At 42.6% G+C, this 23,482-nt stretch overlaps 1 protein-coding gene across 1 annotated transcript; it reads right to left on the bottom strand.

Moving 5' to 3' along the window:
* Window positions 1-161: 161 nt before the first annotated feature.
* On the bottom strand, window positions 162-23,267 carry SORD (sorbitol dehydrogenase). Its single transcript, XM_087878200.1, has 9 exons — window positions 22,938-23,267; window positions 18,818-18,851; window positions 15,020-15,184; window positions 13,977-14,136; window positions 10,034-10,152; window positions 9,104-9,169; window positions 5,802-5,977; window positions 4,447-4,568; window positions 162-2,249 (listed from the first exon to the last, which is right to left on the bottom strand). The coding sequence occupies exons 1-9, from the start codon at window positions 22,989-22,991 to the stop codon at window positions 2,084-2,086; spliced, it is 1,062 nt and encodes a 353-aa protein (XP_087734326.1). The 5' UTR covers window positions 22,992-23,267; the 3' UTR covers window positions 162-2,083.
* Between the last annotated feature and the right edge of the window lie 215 nt (window positions 23,268-23,482).

Genomic DNA, 23,482 nt, shown 5'->3' with positions numbered 1-23,482 from the left:
ATATGGCTGTACACCGCCCTGAGTCCTTCGGGAGAAGGGCGGTACAGAAATCTAATACATCAAATTAAATCCAATCAAATACTGCTGAACTTGTCGCGCCACCCTTACACAGAGGCAAACAGCGCCTCAAATGACAAGAGACCAGAATAGGAATAAAGTGGTAGGGGGAGGGAAAAAGCATTTTATTTCCTTGAATTTCCGAACGCCACAGAATCAACTTGCAGAGTCACCGACCCGTGAAAGACTTTGAGCCATTTCAACAGACTTTAACATAAGTTACTTTCTCCTTTTATTTGCTCAGGTAACGTCATTTTGAACTAAGGAAGAACAAACATAACACCCCAGGGCCTCGTGAGTGAAAGTTCTCCCTGGGGTTACCATATTCGCCTCCTAGGGAAAACCCTGGGCTTTAGGGCTGCCAATCAGTGGTGGGATTCAGACGATTCGCGCGAACCAGTAGCGGCGACCGTGGGAAGTTCCACCCACTCGCCCGGACGTAATGTGTGACTACTGCGCATGCGCAGAGGTGGCACATGTGAGCAAAGCGAGCGCAAGCAAGCACACGCTCACATTTGCAAACCGGTAGGGAAGGTAAGTAAATCCCACCTCTGGTGCCAATGGTCCAACAGGAACCTTGCCCTTCCAAATTAAAGTTCTCTACCTGGACCACTTGTCTACATGCCCCAAGGAGGCGTGGCTTTGTGTCTTTGTGGCACATGTCTACATCCCACAAGGGGGGGGGTATGGCTTTACAAGGAAATGGTTCTTGTTCTAACAGCGAGGGGTAAAGCCATCCCTGTGGGTTACAAAACCAGGATGTTCCGGTACAATAGTTGTATTTGCAGAGGAACTGAGCAATGGAGCAACCAGGATTCTCTTTCCACATACATGCACAAATAAACATCCATAAAGCAGTGAGGGCTAGAAAAGGTATAGTAATGACATTGTTCAAGGAACTAGTGGTAACTAATAACCCATGACCTCAAGAGTCTCCAGGAGATACGGAGGTAGGAGGATGGAACTGCAGCAGGTTTCTAGCATCCCTTACCTTTGTATCTGAAAAGGAAGGGGAGGGAGGGAGGGAGAGGGGAGGGAGGATTAGAGGGGGAGCAAAGGAAGGATTATGGGGAGAGGGAGAGAGGGAAGGAAAGAAGGAAGAAAGGAAAGATTAGAGGGGGAGCGAAGTAAGAATTAGGGGTAGAGGGAAGGAAGGAAGGAAGGAAGGAAGGATTAGAGGGGGAGCGAAGGGAGAATTAGGGGGAGAGGGAGGGAAGGAAGAAAGGAAGGATTGATTAGAGGGGGAGCAAAGGAAGGATTAGGGGGAAAGGGAGAGAAGGAATGAAGGAAGGAAAGAAGGAAGGAAGGAAGGAAGGAAGGAAGGAAGGAAGGAAGGAAGGAAGGAAGGAAGGAAGGAAGGAAGGAAGGAAGGAAGTTTCCTTCAGAAGGGATGGAGAATTGATAGCCCTACTTTCTGTGCCATTCATTCACACTTTAGACGATCTTACAAGATTATAATCCAAAATTCCCAGTTTGTAGGTACCCATGTCTTCATGTAAACTGGTCTGGATAGAACTTCATACTAACTTCTGAACGGATGGAAAAAGTGTGTAGCAGCTTCAAAGTCTGCAAGAAGTGGATCGGAACAATCACGAGGGACACGCTCTTTCAAATCCCGAACGGCTCCTGATGGACCACACACATCCCTGAGAATGCCAAATTGGAACCTTCAGTCCTTGACGTCTCACCTAGGAAATCCTTCCCTCCCCCCGATGCCTTTCAGAGACCCAGAGAGCTGCGCTGTGCCGAACATTAAACATGGAGACCTAATTTTACAGTTCTGCACTGGTTCCAATGACACATTTCACTTGTCATGACAGAGGTCATTTATTCATCCGACTTCAAGGTTTCCTTTTAGGTTCAAGTTTCCAAATAATTTGCATAGCATTTGTTTCCTTGACGAGGGCTCGACATTATCATCAGTTTAAGGCTCTGATTCACTTTGTTTGTATTTTCTTCTCCGTGGACTTAATTCTCCCTAACAGGAAAGTAGAATGGGATACAATGACTTGGGTTTTTTTTTTTTTTAGGGATTCTGATCATTTGGGTCACATTTCAGCATAATTTTGATCCCGATCCCTTTCTTGGTTGCCTCAAATGCTTCCATGGCCTTTTCCAAAGGGAAACGGTGAGTCACCAGTGGCTGCACGTTGATTTTTTTCGATGCGAGCATCGCGATCGCCATGGGCCACCTGCGAAGAAAGCAAAAGACCAAAAAAACAAAAAAAAAAGGGAATTGTACACATACCCAGATTTTGAATGGCTGATTGTGGCAAGAATTATTTTTTTAAAAAAAAAACAATATTAATATTATTATTATTTTATTAATAGAAATAGAAAGAGCAACATGTTCAAAATCCATATAGACAAGTGTGTTGTCTAGTTGCAATTCTTTTGAGGAATATTCATCATGGTAGTAATAATAATAGTATTCTCTAATAGTAATCTCATAATGACAGTGCTTTTCCCCCAGAATATTGATGCATATTAATTGTTAATACTAATCAAAATTAATTAAGTTGCAGTAAAAGGTAAAGTTTCCCCTCGCACATATGTGCTAGTTGTTTCTGACTCTAGGGGGCGGTGCTCATCTCTGTTTCAAAGCTGAAGAGCCAGCGCTGTGCGAAGACATCTCCGTGGTCACGTGGCTGGCATGACTCAACGTCAAAGCAGTGATGAAATCCAAATTTTTTTACTACCGGTTCTGTGGGCGTGGCTTGGTGGGCATGGCAGGGGAAGGATACTGCAAAATCTCCATTCCTTCCCCACTCCTGGGGGAAGGATATTGCAAAATCTCCATTCCCACCCCACTCTGGAGCTAGCCAGAGGTGGTATTTGTAGGTTCTCCGAACTACTCAAAATTTCCGCTACCGGTTCTCCGAACTGCTCAAAATTTATCCTACCGGTTCTCTAGAACCTGTCAGAACCTGCTGGATTTCACCCCTGCGCCAAAGGTGCACGGAATCCTGTTACCTTCCCACCAAAGGTGGTCCCTATTTTTCTACTTGCATTTTTGACGTGCTTTCGAACTGCTAGGTTGGCAGAAGCTGAGACAAGTAACGGGAGCTCACCCCGTTACGCGGCACTAGGGATTCGAACCGCTGAACTGTCGACTTTTCGATCAATAAGATCAGCGTCTTAGCCACTGAGCCACCACGTCTCAAGTTACAGTAATCAACTCTAATAATAAAATTAATCTTTCTCTTGTAATTTTAGGAGTTCTAACCACTGTTTCTCTCATTTAACCAGATCAGAGGATTACTTTTAGAAAGAGATTTCCAAGACCCATCAAAGAACAAAGATGATTTCACCTTCTAAATACAAATATATAGGTACAACAGATCATTTACTAACTGTTCAGAGTTACAATGGAGCCGAAAAAAGTGAGGTATGACCGTTTTTCACACTTACGACCACTGCCATATCCCCACGATCACGAGATCAACATTCAGACGCTTGGCAACTGACTCATATTGGTTGCAGTGTCTAGTGACGGTGTGATCTCTTTTTACAAACTTTTGACAAGCAAAGTCAAAGTCAAACGAATTTTCACTTAACAGCTGGGTTGCTATCTTAAACACTGCAGTGATTCACTTAACAACTCGGGCAACAAAGGTTGTAAAATGGGGCAAAACTCACTGAACACTTAACTCACTGTCTCACTTAACAACAGAAATTTGGGGCTCAATTGCGGTCGTAATTCGAGGATTACGCGCAATTGCGTTCTGTTAAAACAAAAATAATCAGGAAATTTCAGAGTGTCACAACTGGAAACCCAGTATGATGTATTTGAATGTATTTAAATTACATCAATTAAATGAATTAAATTTGTATTTAAATCACGTTTTAAGATTTTTTTTCCCTCTCTTTTTAATTATGTTCAAGGTATCAGACATTTGCGCAATTGTGTTTTAGATGAAGCACCAAACATTCTGTACCTAAATTATCTATATTGTACAATATTTTCTATCCGTTTCAAACTCGTCCACACCCTCTTGATAAAAGCGATTATAATTTAGGTATAGAATTTCTTCAGCCACATCATTTTTTGACGACAAAACAAAATAGCTGCTACACAATGAAAGCCTATTTGTCTTCCTTGTGCGGCACAGTGACGAACTGATCAGATTTCAAGAACTTTCTAAGATTGATGTTTTGTTCGATTTTAATTTTTAAAAAATACAGTTGACAAAAGTCTTAGAACAGTTCACAGTCCTCGATTCAGTGTCCAAGATCAATAAAACATCATCCCATCCCATCCCCCAGGCCAGGTATGAGGAAAATAAATCTCTATTTGTTCCTCTAGATCAGTGTTTCTCAACCTTGGTAGCTTGAAGATGGGTGGACTTCAACTCCCAGAATCCCCCTAGACCCATGATTAATACTTACGTGTTGCAGTATCTAAATATCCCACGGATGTCCACCTCACGCACCGCTGCGTTCACGATGGGCAAGTTGACCATTTCTGGGCCCAGGCCCACCAAAATTAGAGTCCCGCCAGAACGGGTTGCCTGAGAAGAAATAAGGTGATCCAAGTTCATTTCCAACTTCTCCAGAAGCCAACATGCCAGGACTATCTTTCCCTCTGTCATAACGGAATAACAGAATAGAATAGAATAACAAGAGTTTGAAGGGACCTTGGAGGTTTTCTAGTCCAACTATCAAGTCTCTCAATTATCAATTGCCAAAAATATCAATTGCCAAAAAGGCATTAAGAGTTGTTAACCTAATTTTGCGAAGCTTCTTCTCTGGTAACATTGTACTGCTAACTAGGGTATACAAAACCTTTGCCAGACCAATTCTTGAATACAGCTCGTCTGTCTGGAATCTGCACTGTATATCGGACATTAATATAATCGAGCGAGTCCAGAGGTATTTCATGAGAGGACTCCTCCACTCCTCTGCTCGCAACAGAATACCTTATGCCACCAGGCTCGAAATTTTGGGCCTGGACAACCTGGAACTACGCCGCCTACGGTCTGACCTAAGCATAGTACATAAAATTATCTGCTACAACGTCCTACCTGTCAATGACTACTTCAGCTTCAACCTCAATAATACACGAGCAAACAATAAATACAAACTCAAGGTAAACCGCTCCAAACTCGATTGCAGAAAATACAACTTCAGCAACAGAGTGGTCAACGCCTGGAATGCTCTACCGGACTCCATTGTTACATCCTCAAACCCCCACAGTTTCAACCTTAAACTGTCTACCGTGGACCTCACCCCATTCCTAAGAGGTCTGTAAAAGGGGCATGCATAACAGTGGTGGGTTTCAAATTTTTTTACTACCGGTTCTGTGGGTGTGGCTTGGTGGGCATGGCAGGGGAAGGATACTGTAAAATCTCCATTCCCTCCCCAATCCAGGGGAAGGATACTGTAAAATCTCCATTCCCTCCCCAATCCAGGGGAAGGATACTGCAAAATCCCCATTTCCTCCCGATCAACTGGGACTTGGGAGGCAGGGAATAGATGGGGGGCGGGGCCAGTCAGAATTTTTACTACTAGGTTCTCCAAACTACTCAAAATTTCTGCTACTGGTTCTCCAGAACTGGTCAGAACCTCCTTAAACCCACCTCTGGTGCATAAGTGCACCAGCGTGCCTACCGTCCCTGTCCTACTGTCCCCATTTATTTCCTATGTTCTCATTTCCTATGTTCATGTCCATGTTTATACTTACACCTGTTATCTCGTACATGATAAAAATTATTCTTGATGCCTTTAAGCTATGAAACACTCACGTAGATTCCAGTCTGGATGCAGGATTCGGCCCCAGTGCATTCCAAGGTGATGTCTGGCATACACCCCAACAAGCTTTCCACCATACTGGCCAGCACCTCAGGGCTCTGCCCTTTAACCTGGATGGTGAAATCAGCCCCGATTTCTTTAGCTTTTTCCAGTCGGGGAGCAGACAAATCTAAAGGCAAAGAAAGCAAAAAAAAAAATAAATCATAGCCATCATAAAAAAAAATGAAAGCACCTTTAAAGCGCTCCATGGCATAGGGCCTAGCTATCTTCGAGACCGCCTGCTGCTACCGACGGCCTCCCATCGACCCGTGCGCTCCCACAGAGAGGGCCTCCTCGGGGTGCCATCCGCCAAACAGTGCAGGCTGGTGACCCCCAGGGGGAGGGCCTTCTCTGTGGGGGCACCTACCCTCTGGAATCAGCTGCCCCCAGAGATAAGGAGAATCCAAGACCTCAGTGCCTTCCGTCGTGCCCTTAAAACCCATTTTTTCAAGCAAGCCGGGCTGGCTTAAGAAGAAATTTTTAAATGTTTTAATTGGTAGTGAGTTTTAATTGGGCCAAATTTATATATCTTTTAATTGTTTTTTTTTAATATTTGTACTGCATGTTTTTTAATTTTGGCTGTACACCGCCCTGAGTCCTCAGGGAGAAGGGCGGTATGGAAATTTAATAATAAATAAATAATAAATAAATAAATAAATAGGATCCCAAGAGGTTAATTTAATTATTATCTGAGAGGAGTGGCGCCTCTCGGTATGACCAAATCGAGAGTTTTGAGGATGGCCCACTACCAGCCATGCTTTCCTTCTCTGAAGTGCTTCTAGGACAGGATAAGAAACTAAGCTTGACGTGACATTGTGGACAACAGCTTCCAACATTCCTTGCTAGTAAGCATAGAAGGAAGTCTGGTCAATAGAAGGTTGTCCACTCCAGATTTAAGAACATTTGGCTTTTAGAGTCTCTCCAGGATCCCTGGAAACTGTTGGCAGTTGTGGTCTACCAGCAGCCCGCGGAGCTGGTGAGGAGGCTCTCTGGGTAAGTAGAACCTACCCCTGGGTGGCTCATGAAGCCCTTAAGCCAGTGTTTCTCAACCTTGGAAGCTTGAAGATGGGTGGACTTCAACTCCCAGAATCCCCCAGCCAGCAGCGCTGGCTGGGGGATTCTGGGAGTTGAAGTCCACCCATCTTCAAGCTTCCAAGGTTGAGAAACACTGCCTTAAGCCAACAGAACTTGATCTGCATAAGCAACGTTATGACTTAAGGAGAAGACTTTTGAAGGACCCTTGTATCTCAGAGTTCATTTAGCGTGACTTTTAGCAGCAGTTCCTCTGTTAGTCTTTAAGGTGCTGCAAATTCTCAAAAAAGTTCACGGTTTGAAAGAATGCATTCTTTCCTGCTGATTAATTGTTCCTACCTTGGATACATTTGACCGATGTCAGAGAGCAACTCTCTTTCTTGCATTCCAAGCTATTCTATTTACACTCACTTTCCTACAACCCCTAACGTGAGTAGCGAACAAAGCCATCGACAAATAGATTTTTATCCAGGGCTACGCAACATTTTCAAAGCAAATGTTGATTGACAAGGGAAGGCCAGGCTCCAGAATCAAGCAGAAGTAAAACAAAGGTCAAATTCGGTTTCATTTACATTTAGAAAGAATTAAAAGCAAGTCCCATATCTTAAACACACTTCAATTCTGCAGAAGTCCATAAGCTAGGATAAGTTGGTTATGTACTGTAACAGAATTTTAGGGATCGTCTTTAAAGTGTTTACCCAAAAACACTTTCCCAAGGTAGTTAAAACTCTCGGCTCTGCCATGAAAACATTCAGAAGGCCAAGAAATGCTGAGAAGGTGGGAGAAGATCTCGGAAGGCTAGCAGAATTCAGGAAAAGCAAAATAAAGTAACTCCCCATGTTGGCTGGGGAATTCTGAGCGTTGAAGTCCACCCATCCTAAACTTGCTAAGATTGGAGACATTGCTGTATCTTGTACAGTAGCATCATTTTGTTTTCCCATAGTCACCTGGAAGTGGGTATATGATGGAGAATCCATGAAGTGCCTTCTATCAGGGGTGAAATGCTACCAGTTCACTCCAGTTTGGGCGAACTGGTAGTGATAAAAACTACCGGTTCGGGCAAATAAGTAGTTTAAAAAATGCTTTTAAAAAGGGTTTTTAAAAAAGGTTCTGACGATCACAGCTGTGCCGCGCGATCATTGGAAACTTTTTTTTAACTTTTTTAAAGCATTTTTTTACTACCGGTTCGGGCAAATAGGTAGTTTAAAAAATGCTTTAAAAAAAGTTTAAAAAAAGGTTCTGACGATCGCTCGGTACTGCTGATTGTCAATCAGCTGTGCACCGCAATCTTCGGAACATTTTTTTTTTTTACTTTTTAAAAGCATTTTACTACTACCGGTTCAGGTGAATAGGTAGTAAAAAATGCTTTAAAAAGTAAAAAAAAAAAATGTTGGTCACGCCCATCCAGTCACATGACCAACCACCACCAAGCCACGCCCACCATACTGGTTCCTACAGAACCAGTAGCAAAAAATTTTGCATTTCATCACTGCCTCCAAGGGAACAATATTCAAAGTGCCCAACTATATAGTGGGACCGAGCCAATCTCTGATGATCTCTAAACCTAGAGCAAGATCAGCCTGGTTTATATTTGTTTGAGAAGTCCATCAAGAAATCTCCGAGTGGCGATTTTGATTGGGAAGCCAAAAACACATCCCAGAAGATGACAAGACGACTTTACAGATGTGTCTGTGGACTCACAGAGAGTCATATTAGACTTATATTGAACAGTCGTTCTTCATGATCGATGCAAAAGACACCATTAAGGTTTAGAAGAAGAAAAAACTTGAAGCTTGCTAGATTTGCCTCATGCCTTGAATAATATTTCTTCCTTTGTCCCATTGCCAGCTGCCTGCAATTACTGCGAGTTCAAATCTCACCAGGCTCAAGGTGGACTCAGCCTTCCATCCTTCCGAGGTAGGTAAAACGAGGACCCGGATTGTGGGGGCAATAAGCTGACTTTGTATAAAAAAGAACACCACTTAGGGGGGGCCGAAAGCCCTACTAAGTAGGTATATACAAAAGTATGAAGGCTATTGCTCACATTACTCTGAGTCTCCGGAGAAGGGCGGCATATAAATCGAACCAATAAATAAAATAAATAAATTTAACAGCTCTGTATTTACCCAGGCAACACTAGTCCTTTATCTCATGTAAACTTGGAAAGCTGAACTGCAAACACAGACACAAAAAATTAGACATTCAGTTTGTAAATTGATCTTACCGCTAATCACCACTTGCGCAGCTCCCATCGCCTTAGCAATAATCAAATTCACGAGCCCAATGGGTCCTAAGAAGACAGAGAGATGGGGAACATCAAAACGAAGTCTGGTTATTTATTGCACAGAGTTTGATGGCCAACGGGCTCTTCTAAGGAACATCTTTCTTTTTTAAACGATAAAGCCAGTGGTGAAATCCTCCGCGGGTTACCACCACTTCGCTCCCCGTGAATGTATGGTGCGCACCAAATGCACACCGTGTGTGAGTGCATACACAGTGTGTGCCAAACACATGCTGTGCACGCATGCCAAATGCACGCTCTGCACGCATGCGCAGTGCAGGCCAAATGCACACTGTGTGCGCACGCACAGTGCACACCAAAAACATGCTGCACGAACATGTGCGCAGTGCACACCAGATGCCCTCTGCGCATGGGAAAAGGAGCCTTTTGAAGGTAAGTAGAACAGCAAGGGGAGGGGAACAGCTGTGCCGCATGATTTAGATTCACTAGAAAGCAGGAAATATAAATATAAATCGAATATAAATCGCACGACACAGCTGATCTTCGGAAATACAGGGTTCGGTAGCTTATTTTTTCTACCGGTTCGCCCGAACCGGTAGCTTTTATTACTACCGGTTTGCCCAAACGGTAGCATTTCACCCCTGGATAAAACTACATTATAAAAAGAGCACCGGTGGGAAACAATAAAAGCGCCACAATAAACATGGTTTTTGCTTTGTTTTAAAAAAGCAATGACAGAATCACAGGTGAACCTTTTGGGAAGAGAACTGTGGATGCCACATCTGAAGTGGCCCCCAATTCAGATATGAAGATGATGGAAGCTATTTTGGTGTCTGGGAAGAAGCATCCATTGGGACTAATATAAATACATCAGTTTTAGAAAAATCAAAGAGACGCCGAAGTTTTCCATACCAGCACCACAAATGAAGATTTTGCTACCCAGGGTCACCTCGGCTCTTCTACAGGCATGAATTGCAACTGAAAGAGGTTCTACAAGAGCGCCTTCCTCAAAGGTGACGTTGTCTGGAAGTCTGCAAGGAGACCAAACAGACCAAAGAACTTCCATTAGTGTCTGTAAAGCAGAAACCAAAGTGTCAGAGTGTCATCTGAATGCAACCAAAGGAAAGTAAGATCTGAGGCAATAGGCGTGAAAATCACACATAGAAAGCATCCCCAAAACCTTCCCCCCCGTCAGGATTAACCAATCTCCAAATCTCCAAAGCATAAACATTAAAAACCTAAGAACAATGGCTTAACATAAATTAAGCACAAACCCAAGATGCTAAAGCAGGGGTGAAACTCTGCTGCCCAGTGCTTGCTGGCTGCCAGAAAAAAAAAAGACTAGAAACTAGTGGATTGTGATTTCACTGAATTAGGGCTACATAAAAATCTTGGTTTACATAGGAAGAACCTGGCTAAAGAGAAATACACATAAAGGCCTACGAAAAGAAAACGAATATATAATAATGTATAGAAGAGGCGAATATATAATAATGTATAGAAGAGGCGATAGACATCACGATCTCCGGAACGAAAGCTTAGCACAAGTTTTAAAATAAAAAATTTTAAACTTTTAAACGTTCCGGAGATCGTGATGTCTATCGCCTCTTCTATAACTATACCTGGAACTCGCATTTTTAGGATAATTCATAATAATGTATCTATAGAACATTATATAGAGAGAGATCAATTAATCAGTGGAACAACTTGCCTCCAAAAGTTGTGAATGCTCCAACACTGGAAGTTTTTAAGAAGACGTTGGATAACCATTTGTCTGAAGTGGAATAGGGTGTCCTGCCTTGGACTAGAAGACGTCCGAAGTCCCTTCCAAGTCTGTTATTCTAATATTCTAATATAATGTAATGTAATGTATTTTTTTTTTCTAGGTAAGCATGTCAAAGGCCATTGAGTGACGGTCCTTCATCCTGTAACTGATTAGCAGTAATTAGAGGTTTTTTTAACCTCCTCTGAAAAAGGATGAATTTCAGGCCAATCGTTTAAGCCTTCTGAAACTGACATATACAATTACTTCTTCAAAACTCTCCACCACAAGAGGTTCTGCCAATAAATGGTGTGGAGTAAGACTGTTACTTCCTTTATTTCAAAGCTGCAGTTAATCTTGCTGGCATTATCGTGCTTTTAGATCAGCCAGTCCCAACTGCCTGAGGGCGTTGCTGTTGGCATGCACAAGAGTTCTGCTATTTTAAGAGGAGTCTTAATCTTTAGTGCAGACTCCAGCGTCTGAAAACTGTTCCTTGGAAAACATAACAAGAAAACAGGTACCCAATCTTTTTGTCTTGCTGGCAACTCCCAATCTCTTAACTTACAGATGGGGAAAGTCCCCTTTACTTGCCACAGGACTTTGGAGCCCAGAAAATAAAACTCTACACCCGTGATGGTGAACCTATGGTACACGTGCCACGGGTGGCACGCGGAGCCATATCAGTGGGCACACAAGCATTGCCCTAGCTCAGGTCCGGCGCCACTGGCCAACTGATTTTCAGGCTTTCCAGACCCATCGGAAGTTGGGAAACAGGCTGTTTCTGGCATCCAGAGGGTTTCCAGGGGTTTGGGGAAGGCTGTTTTCACCCTCCCCAGGCGCCTAGAAAGGCTCTGGAGCCCGGGGAGGGCGAAAAGCAGGCCTACTGGGCCCACCAGGCCATTATGTGTCAAACATGGGGGGAGTTCAGGGGGATGGGGTGCACTGAATTATGGGTGCATGACCCCCTGCGCTCCTCCCACTTTTGGCACACGATAGCAAAAAGATTAGCCATCACTGCTCTAGACAATATTGGAGGGAGGGGAAAAAAATCAATGAATGATTAAAATATGCAAAGAATTCAAAAATCATTCCAAGTTCAAAAAATATTCAAAAATTATTACAACTTTCAAAGAATTATTAAGAACCGCAGAGGAAAAGGGTTAACGGTGGAAAGGGGATATTTAATAATATTCTCTTGCTGCCTCTCACAGAATTATAAAAATGCGTTTTTGAGAAGGAGTTTCTTTGGTGCTCTCTGAGCTTGCTTGTTTTCTTGCAGGCGTTTCCTTACCCAACTAGGTAATATCATCAGTCTGATGATGTTAACCTACCGTATTTTTCAGAGTATAAGATGCACTGGACTATAAGAAGCACCTATCTTTTTTGGTGAGGAAAAGAAGAAAAAGAAATCTGCCTCTGCCGCCCAGCAATTTTGCTTCTTTGCAGCAAACAGCCTGCTTTACTTTCATTTTCGTTTTCAGTATAGCTTAATTAGCACAAGGAACAAAATCTGCTCCCAGCAATTTACCTCCATGCAGTAAGCAGCAGAGGCTGGCGCAAAACAGCTGAGAACAAAACAGCTGAGAGTCGGGAGGCCTATCCAATCGACTTGTGTTAATTAGGCTGTGTTAAAGCTGAAAGGAGCTGTTTCTTCTTGCTGCTTGCTGCAAGGAGGTAAACTGCTGGGGGGCAGAGGCCAAAGGGTGGGGGACAGTGGGTGGGCGGGGCTACATTCGGTGTATAAAACACACCTAAATTTTCACCCCCTTTTAGGGGAGAAAAAGGTGCGTCTTATACTCTGAAAAATACGGTAGTTAGGGTAATGAAACAGGCAAGCTCAGAGAGCACTATGAACCCTTCATTTCAAGACTGAGCTACAAATATTCTCCTTTATAGGAGTTTCTTTGCTTCTTCATGACTAATCTCTCAGTTATATCTGAAACTTATCCATACCTATTATCCCAAGCATCAGAGCAGAAGACTGAGTTAGCTCTACGGGTTGATTGGTTGTGGTCAGAATTATTTCCGTGAACTCAAAACACGCCTTAATGAACGAGTGTTGTTTTTTAATTGTTCGCTTTAATCGTTGTGCACTTCCCAGGGACATTGCTGTGGGATGTAGCAGCCATATAAACAATAAATTTCAATAAATAATTTTCAATAAATAAATATTTGTGATCATTTTTAAATTCTCCATCCCCTGCAAAACTAAGTAAGTATTTTACTTCTCGTGTTAGTTAATCCCTAAATTTTACAGCCTGCTGGTTTTGAACACTTTAGAAATATGCATAAAAACTCTTACTATCTTATGATTAAATTTGGTTTTTTTTTTCTTTCTTTCCAGACCACTGAAATGATCCAAGGGGGAAAAAAAACCAGTGATTTGAGCAGAAAATTGGAATAGTGCTATGTCTATCCATTAGGGAAAGGAAGGGCTGTGATTTAAAAAGAACATTTGCTTTGCTTGTAAAGATCTCAGATTCATGGGCTAATTCTTTGGTTTTGAATGCTAAAGATTCCCAATTTATCTATGGCTGTGTGTTGTGATTTAGGGTGATTTAGGGTTTCAATTTCAATTATATGGTTGAGAGTCTGCCTGTTCGTAACCCCAAGTTGCACATTTAGAGAACTTCACACTGCTCAAGGGGGACGTGGTGGCTCAGTGGCTAAGACACTGAGCTTGCTGATTGAAAGGTCGGCAGTTCAGCAGTTCGAATCCCTAGCGCCGCATAACAGGGTGAGCTCCCGTGACTTGTCCCAGCTTCTGCCAACCTAGCCGTTTGAAAGCAGGTAAAAAATGCAAGTAGAAAAATAGGGACCACCTTTGGTGGGAAAGTAACAGCGCTCCATGTGCCTTTGGCATTTAGTCATGCCGGCCACATGACCACAGAGACGTCTTCGGTCAGCGCTGGCTCTTCGGCTTTGAAACGGAGATGAGCACTGCCCCCTAGAGTCGGGAACGACCAGCACATATGTGCAAAGGGAACCTTTACCTTTACCTTACACTGCTCAAAGTCAATTAAACCCAGGAAAAACCCTACATTATTGTTCTGGATTGGTTAGCTTCATGATATGGTTTCTCCCAAAACTCACTTGTAGCAAAAGTTGGCATTGTGTTTGTAATATCGGCACAAGTTCCCATCGTCAGGAGGGGTTGCACAGAAGAAAAGGGTCGGAGAGAGGTTGTAACGTCCAATCTTGCAGAATTCGTCGATTTCTCGAGGAACACCAGGCTCAATAGCTACCCGATCACCTGCGAGACCACAAGGATGTAAGAAGGAGAGAAAGCAGGGGGGGGAAATTACCCACTAAAGAGATTTGCGTATCTAGGAGACCCATTCGCATTATTTAACTCTAAACAGATACTCTGAAATACTTATTATTAAGTATTAATATTAAATATTTATCACCTGAAAGCTGATGAAACCTAAAAGCCCTAGAGCTTTTCTTGTAATCATTAGAGCAGCCCAGTCATATTACAGACATTCAAGCTGAGGTAAGAATCAAATGACAAGAATTTACCTACTCAGAAGAGGACGAGATATAATTTAGAAACTTCTGGATTTGCTAGGCCCCACAAAATCATGTCGTTCTAGCATTAAGTTCCCCTCAGTTCCAACCCGATAAGGCAGATCTTTGAAAATCTCTGCTCTGTGAGGATCTGTCACATTTTACACAAAAGATATTAGGAGACAGATAGAAGACAGATGGCTCTACTGCATTAATGAAAGAGAGGCTGGATCTAAAAGCAGTATATAAACATTTCTACAAATCGTGGTTGCCCAACTTTTTTTTTAAGTCAAAGGCCAAATAATACTTTGTGGAGTGGTTTAGAAGTTCAGGGACAGAGGGAGGGATTGTAGAGAAAGGGACAAGAGAGAGTCTGGCACAGCCATCACAGAAAATAAATAAATAAATCTGCCCAAAATAAAACTATTGTTTTTCTTGATTCCACTATTTTTTCCAGCTGATTTTGGTCCTAAAGCCAACAATTCGATTATATTTGTCCCAAATCCATAGCAATTGAGATGGAGCTGGAAGTCCCTACCTCCAGGTGTTTGTACATGCTGTTCAATCCTTACTCATCAGCTACTAAGAGGAAAGATGGAGGTGACTTGAGAACAGCTTCAGCTCACCTTTCTTTAACTCGGTTACTGAAGACCCTACTTTAACAACGGTTCCTGAAGCTTCGTGGCCCAGCACCATTGGAGATTTCACCACAAAATTTCCAATTCGCCCATGTTGCCAGTAGTGGACGTCAGACCCACAGATTCCCACGGAGTGCATTTTCAAAAGCACTTCTGTTACGAAAGAGTGGAATCAGAGAGAGAAATCAACGTTACATACACTCTAAAGAGGTGCAGACTTTAGAAGCAACAGAAATGTGACTGATTGGTTCATCTAAATCCCTTTAAGTAAATATGGATCCATGCATCGCTATGATTGACATGCCCTATTTATGTAAATGAGATTAAAAACTGAAGAGCTAAAAGCCCAAATAACAATGCAGGTAGTCCTCGATTTATGACTGCAGTGGAGCCTGCAAGTCGTGAGGTTGCAAAATTGGTCAATCACATGATCAACTTGATTTTTTTAAAAGAGCATTAAGAAACCAGTGGTTTGCTGTGTGCAGTTTTGCCCAAAACCAGAAGGGCTAGTTTTCAGCAAAACCATTGTACAATCCGGTCACATGGCCACGAGACACTACAAAAAAGCCATTAATTTAGTTGTGCTACCAAGCACCTGAAGTTCAGTCACATGACCAGGGGATCCAACCATCGGAACTTCAAATCCAGGTCATAAATTTGACCCAAGGAGAGTCAAGTGTAACTTTCCACAGTTGTTCTGTTGCAAACAATTGCAAATTAAGGACTACCTATATCAAAAACACAAGAGTGTGAGACCAAGAAAACTCAACTTGCATTCATTTACAGATTGTGGTAGTGAACTGGAGGCAAGTTGTTCCACTGATTAATTTGTTCTAACTGTCAGGAAATTTCTCCTTAGTTCTAAGTTGCTTCTCTCCTTGGTTAGTTCCCACCCATTGCTTCTTGTTCTGCCCTCAGGTGCTTTGGAGAATAGCTCGACTCCCTCTTCTTTGGGGCAGCCCCTGAGATATTGAAACACTGCTATCATGTCTCCCCTAGTCCTTCTTTTCCTTAAATCTCAAGAGTCTATTGAAAGAATGAGCCCGGATCCAATCCAGTTCCAAGAAAATAGCAAAAGGGTGACATATTTACAAAGCTATCAGAATATATCTTAATAAATTAAGAACCTGTTGACATTTTTATATGATTAGAGTAATAATAAGAGAAAACAGAATAATTGAATAATGAAACATTGCAACTTCATATAAATATGTATCGCTATTTGAAATATATATTGGATTGAAAATAATAACTATGACTAATGCTATTAGCTTTATTTGCATTAGAATATAACAAGAGTAGTAATAATAAGAGAAAACATGGAATAATTGAATAAGGATAGAATGCAACTTCATATCGCTATTAGAAATATATTAGATGGATTGAAAGCAACAACTATGACTAATGCTATTAACTTTATTTGTATTAGAATGTATGACACCCAGGCGTCACACTGTTTACGCACTGATATGTTTGTAAAAAAAATAAAATAAAATAAAAAACTTTTTTTAAAAAAATAAATAAATATGGAGAAACTGTTGACTGTTCTCGTCCTTAAGTCTTGCAGGACATTGACAGAACATTGCAGAGATAGAATTATCAGTCACGAGCAAATACATGGTTTAGAAGATATTTTTTTTGGCTCACGTTACCTATAAAAGCATGCCCTAAAATCCACCTGTGTCCTATTTCTTGCAGAACTGATGACCCTGGGGCAACTCCAATTTACCGGACACTGAGTGGGCATAGAGACATAATCAAGGAAATTGGAAAGCCCATCGTGTACAAGAGTCACATGGTTTTGCAATACCTGCACCAAGACTAATCACTTCAGGCCATGCTTTGTCGGTTCACACCGATGTAAGCTGCTAAGACTCCTCCAGGCAAGTGGTTTCCTAGCTGAACCTTTCATCCAGTTCTTTGGCATCCAGAGCTGGGGCAATTTTATCACAATGATAAAAAGAAACAAATATGTAGAGTTGAAGACATAAGATGACCCTGATGGACATATCGAGGTGCTGGCAAAAGGGACTGGAGGCAAAAGGGACTGGGGCGTTTTTTTAAAATTCAGGACATCCAGGTAACATCTGGAAGCAGCTCAGACAAACATCTCCCTAACGGACTGGATTAGAAAAAGGGGGAGGAGTTGCAATATTTTGTTGTTAAAGAAAGGCTACATTCTCCTCCTCCTCCTCCTTTTCCTCCTCCTCCTCCTTCTTCTTTCTTCTTCTTCTTCTCCTCCTCCTCCTCCTCCTCCTCCTCCTCCCTGCACATCCCACTCCCTTCTAGCACTAAGTTGAGTAATGAAACATCTGTAAGAAAACAACGAAGCTTAGAGAACACCAAGGATTCCCTCCTCCTCCTCCTTCTTCTCCTTTTCCTACTCCTTCTCCTTCTCCTTCTTCTTCACACCAAAAAAACTAAAGAACTTATAATTGACTTCAGGAGGAAGAGAGATGTACATTTACCATTGTACATAAATAGTGAGGAGGTGGAGAGGGTTGGTAGTTTTAAATTTCTGGGTATTTATATCTCGGAGGACCTCTCTTGGATTATGAATGCTGAGATGCTTGTGAAGAAGGCACAGAAGAGGCTGTACTTCCTGAGAATGCTCAGGAAAATAAATCTATCTCAGCATCTACTTCTGTCCTACTATTGTAGCACCATTGAGAGTGTCCTGACATATGGTATTCTTGCATGGTATGGGAGCGGCTCTGTAGTGGGACAAAAAAGCTCCACAAAGAATCATTAAAACTGTCCAGAATATCATCAGGCTCCAGCTACCAGTCCTGGGCGACATCTTCGAATCTCACTGTTTGAAGAAGTTGCATAACATTCTCAGAGACTCTTCCCATCCTGCTTACAATCTTTTTGGACTGTTGCCTTCTGGCAGAAGATACAGAACAATTAAAACTCGGACCAGACGTCTTCTGAATAGTTTTTATCCCAGAGCTATAATTGCCCTCAACAATGAACTAAAGAGCCACCATCAGTGAGCTGTTGGACAGCATTACTTAATCTGTTGTGTGGATGTTTGGGTGGTTTAGGGGTGTGTTTGTGGTGGGTGGGGGTGTGTTTGGGGATTGTCATGTGTGTTGGGGTTGGTGTTATGTGGGTATACTGTGTATATACATACAATGACAATGAACTTTATATTTATCTCCTCCTCCTCCTCCTCCTCCTCTTTTACCACTTGGGTGTCGAGGGAAATACAAAGTTCTGTTCTTAGCATTTCTGGTGGCCTCAACCATGGTTATTTGATGCTGTTGTAGGCATCTCTTTCATATTGTCTCTTCGTCTTCTTCTAAGCCTCTCTCATGTTCTTTGGCCTTCTTTTTTTCTATATGCTTTGTATGGTATAGAATCCCAAGACACTCCTACCACTAAAGGAGACTATTTATAGCTCAGGGTTGAAATGAAGGGTCCTTGGTGCTCTCTGAGCTACATTATTTTCTTGCAGACATTTCATTCCTAGCACTGATAATGTTACCCAATTTGCGTAATGAAACATCTGCAAAAAAAATCCCAACCAAGCTTGGGGAAGCCCTCAAATGCTTCAGATTTTTACATTTCACTGAACAATATTTATAATGCAGGATGCCTAATAAATAAACCAGGGTGAAGATAAAATCTGGCAAATAAATGAGACCGGTTTAGTAACAACTGTGCCCTGGAACACGACCTTCACCGTCCAAAGCTATTCATCACCTTCCTTCAACATGCCCGTTGACCGTACCAGTTGAAAATAAAATGCTGATATTCCAAAAAGTGAATATCCCAACTTACCATTAGGACCAGGTTCAGGAACAGGTCTGTTTTCCTGAAAGAAAGAAAGAAAGAAGGAAAAAAAATTTTTAGGGAAGGTTCAGACGAAACTTTAATGCAGCTCATACCAAAATTAAATCAGCTAGTCTGCCCTGGAAATTCCTTGCCAATTCAAGAATCAACGGTTATGAAGAATTTGCTTCTCGTTCTACAATTAAACAAGCTCCTTTCCAGGATCGCACCTGGAGGAACTAGTTAAAAAGTATAAACTGTACATACTACTAGTTTACTATAATTCTACAGAGGAATTATTGAGTCTGTCATCTGCACTTCCATAACTGTCTGATTTGGCTCTGCAACCCAACAAGACAGACAGAGACTTCAGAGGATAATTAGAATTGCAGAAAAAACAATGGCTACCAACCTGCCTTCCACTGAGGACCTGTATACTCCACTAGTCAAAAAGGGGGCTGTGAAAATATTTACAGACCCCTCACATCCTGGACATAAACTGTTTCAACTCCTACCCTCAAATCGACGCTATAGAGCACTGCACACCAGAACAACTAGACACAAGGACAGTTTTTCCCCGAACGCCATCACTCTGCTAAACAACTAAGTCCCTCAACATTGTCAAACTATTTATTAAGACTGTATTACTATTATTCTTCTCATCCTTCCTATTACCTATCTCCTTCTACCTATGACTATAACCTTCTTGCTTGTATCTTTACAGTTTATATTGTTATATTTAGTTTCCTAGTATAATTTTGATTGCTTATTTAGTATCCTATGACTATCACTAAGTGTTGTATCTTATGATTATTGATGAATGTATTTTTATGTACACTGAGAGCTTATGCACCGAAGACAAATTCCTTGTGTGTCCAATCACACTTGGCCAATCAAGAATTCTACTCTATTCTATTCTATTCTATTCTATTCTATTCTATTCTATTCTATTCTATTCTATTCTATTCTATTCTGTTGTTCTGTTCTGTTCCTGTTCTAATTTGTACACTTCTGTTAATGTTTTAATTGAATAATTTGATAAGGGGAGTTCTGTTTGGACATGAAAGGGCTTCCTTTCCCATTTTTTTCCTCTTTCATATTAAAAAATTAAAAAGCATTGGTAGAATTGCTGGTGTGCAGAAAGGTAAATTCTATAAAGGATTTATGGGTGAGCAATTACAAATAGAGAAAGAGAGACTGGTGTCATAGTTAAGGGAGATTGTGAGTTCCAGTCCTGCCTTAGAGGAAGCCATCTGGATGGCCTTGGGCCAGTCATTTTCTCTGAGCCCTAGGAAAAAGTCAATGGCAAACTACTTCTGAGAAGCCTTGCCAAGAAAGCTGCAGGGACTTGTCCAGGAAGTGTTGAGAATTAGACACGATTGAATTGGGGTGGCTAGGATAAATGCAAATAAGACTAATAATAATAGAGTAACAGAGTTGGAAGGGATCTTGGAGGTCTTTGAGTCCAACCCGCTGCTTAAGCAGGAGAGATCTATATACCATTTCAGACAAATGGTTGTCTAATCTCTTCTTAAAAGACTCCAGTGTTGGAGCACCCATAACCTCTGGAGAGAAGCCATTCCAAAGATTAATTGTTCTGTCAGGAAATTTCTCCTTAGTTCTAAATTGCTTCTCTCCTTGATGAGTTTCCACCTGTTGCTTCTTGTCCTGCCCTCAGGTGCTTTGGAGAATATCTTGACTCCCTCTTCTTTGTGGCAGCCCCACAAATATTGGAAGTCTGCTATCATGTCACCCCTGGTCCTTCTTTTCACTTCTTTTCATAAGACAAAACCTGCAGTCTTATTTCATGTCCTGCTCTTCCCTTGCTTGCCAACAACTTAAAATTCCAATATTTATTCTCTACCAAGGATAGGGGTGCACTGCTTTGCATTGCATTGCATTGGTTTCTTTTCTTTTCTTCTTTTTTCTTTTCTTTTCTTTTCTTTTTTTAGGGTTTAGGGTTTTTTAGCTTTTTAGGAGTAAATCCTTGGAAAAAACTCTAAATAATTTACAATCGTGAAGGGAGAGGGTAGGAAAAGTCCAAAGAGAAATGGGAAAAGATTTCGTCCATTTTTCACATCACTTTCGATGGTGCATCACTTTCTAAAGAAAATAAGCGCTCAACGGAAACAATGCCATATATAATACCTTTGCCTAATTCAACAAAGGCTGAAATCGGATTCCCCACTATTTCTATCAACACAAACACAAGCACCACTTAGAAACAAATTATATTTTAAAATTAAAATTATATTTTAAATCCTCTGAGAAAATAAAGCCTGATATGGGCATTATTTAAAGATAATAACTTTGTACTAACTGGGGAAAGGTGAGATAATATATCTTAAACGGCTGTGGCCATAAAATACTTAAGTCTGTTTAATGATTAGCTTGTGAGTCTTGATTCTGGAACCAGATAAATGTCACACAACGAGAAGATCTCAATAACCACCAAATCATACAACAGGGACAAATTTCCCATTTATTTATTTATTTTGCTTCCTCTTAAAAATGGTAATTCCATGGGTTTGGTTTTCTTAAAAAAGAATTTTGATATCTCGCTCTTTTATTGATAAGCCCTTCCCTTTTCAACAAATAAAAAACAATGTTCCACAACTGCCAATAAACGACTTTTTCATTAAGATCCGGATGCAAAACCCCAACTCTGATTGCTCCCTAGTTTTAAAAGCAGAAATTTACAAACGCAATTTCTTTTTATGACGTTTTGGCAAACATTTGCTTTCTGCAAACCAGACGCAGACAGGATGCATTCTTTAAATGAAGCCAGAGTGTCAATTGTCTACTTTTCATATGATGTCAAATAGCAAACTTGGGGGAGTGATGGCTTTGTAGGGCAACCTGAGATGAGAAGCCATGTTTAAACCAACCGTGGTTTAGCAATATGTAGGAACCAGATCACCGCCATAAAATTATTAATAATGGGCCTCCTCCACCCCCAGATTTTTTTCATCTGGTAAAAAAAAATAATAACCCCAGGAATATCTAATCTGCTGAAGGACACAGTGGTTCAGTAAGAGCCTTTTGCACAGGGGTGGACAGGGAAAGGGAAAACCTGCGGAGGGGGGGGGGAAATATTCTTCTTGGTGATTTATTTTAAAGCTGCCTTTTAATGAAAGGAAAGGGAAAGGGAAGGAGAGGAAAGAGAAAAGGGGAAAGGGGAAAAGGGGAAGGGAAGGGAAGGGAAAGGAAGGTTAGATTGAAGGAAAGGAAAGGAAAGGAAAGGAAAGGAAAGGAAAGGAAAGGAAAGGAAAGGAAAGGAAAGGAAAGGAAAGGAAAGGAAAGGAAGGGAGAGGAGAGGAAAGAGAAAAGGGGAAAGGGGAAAGGGGAAAGGGGAAGGGAAGGGAAGGGAAGGGAAGGGAAGGGAAGGTTAGATTGAAGGAAAGGAAAGGGAGAGGAGAGGAGAGGAGAGGAGAGGAAAGGAAAGGAAAGGAAAGGAGAGGAGAGGAGAGGAGAGGGGAATGGGGAAAGAGGAAAGAGGAAAGAGGAAAGGAAAGGGAAAGGAGAGGAGAGGAAAGAGAAAAGGGGAAAGGGAAGGGAAGGGAAAGAAAAGGGGAAAGGGGAAAGAGGAAAGGAAAGGAAAGGAAGAGAGAGAGAGAGAGAGAGAGAAAGTGACATTGACAAACAGCCAGTCAATTTCAGTAACAACCGCTTTTTCCTTTTTCCTGGGTCTCTCGCATGAAACCAGGAGGGTCTCCTAACCCCAAATACTCCAGACACTCCTTGGCTAAAAGCCCCGAGCCCAGGCTGACCCAGGGGCCAGAGACCACCACCTCCCCCCCCCAAGAAGACCCCAGCTTCCCGGCGCCCAGATCCCTGCTGAATTGGGTCGGGGGGAGGGCTGCTCGTGCCAGGGCAGCCAGCCAAGCGACCGCCCCCCCCAAAACCCCCCACCCCACCCCACCCACCCCCCCTCCCCCCCCTCCCCAGCGCCAGGCCGATTTCCACGCCAGCCCTTTGCAATGTCATTGCAAAAGTGGGGAGGGGGGGGCAGCTCCTCTCCGGAACCGCAGCTTCTTTCTCCAAGCAGGCGCCCGCCGCTTGCCCGCCCCTCCCTCCCTCCCTCCCTCCCTCCCTGCAGCCGGGCCCGGGGGAGACAGAGCCGCCCTACCAGGCACAGCTCGCCGGCTGCCCGCACCACCACGGCCAAGTTGGCCGCCGCCATCGCCCCGACTGCTCTCCGCCTCGGCAGGGAACTTTATCCGGCCGGTCGAGGCTGCGTTCAGCGGGGAGGAGGAGGAGGAGGAGGAGGCGGGGGGGGGTCGGACTCTGCCCTGGCAGGGTCCCAAGGTTGGGGGTGGGGGGAGCGTTAAGCCCTCCCGGAGAGAGCAAAGATCGTCCTCCCTCCCAACGCTGGGGGGGGGGAGAGGGGGTCAATAAAAGCTGGGGGTGGGGGAGGAGAGGGAAGAAGGGGAGGGGTGGGTGGGAAGAGGAGGAGGAGAAGAAGATGAAGAAGAGGGGGAGGGGGAAGAAGAGGAGGAGGGGGAGAAGATTATGAAGAAGAGGAGGAGGAAGATGAAGAAGAGGGGGAGGGGGAAGAAGAGGAGGAGGGGGGAGAAGATTATGAAGAAGAGGAGGAAGATGAAGAAGAGGAGGAGGAGAAGAGGAAGAAGAGGAAGGGGAAGAAGACAAAGAAAAGGGGGAGGGGGAAGAAGA

Source organism: Pantherophis guttatus, chromosome 13 (genome assembly GCF_059756535.1).
Source record: "Pantherophis guttatus breed Tessera chromosome 13, ASM5975653v1, whole genome shotgun sequence".
Taxonomy (NCBI): domain Eukaryota; kingdom Metazoa; phylum Chordata; class Lepidosauria; order Squamata; family Colubridae; genus Pantherophis; species Pantherophis guttatus.
This window is presented reverse-complemented; position numbering and strand designations above follow the sequence as displayed.

Bases quoted from the DNA above. Each gene is read 5' to 3' on its own strand.
- SORD (XM_087878200.1), bottom strand. From the start codon at position 22,991: ATGGCGGCGGCCAACTTGGCCGTGGTGGTGCGGGCAGCCGGCGAGCTG. The intron at 4,569-5,801 runs GTGAGTGTTTCA...ATTTCTTCTCAG, and splicing joins GCATCCAGACTGGAATCTAC to GCAACCCGTTCTGGCGGGAC. The intron at 2,250-4,446 runs GTAAGTATTAAT...CTTTCTTCGCAG, and splicing joins ATATTTAGATACTGCAACAC to GTGGCCCATGGCGATCGCGA.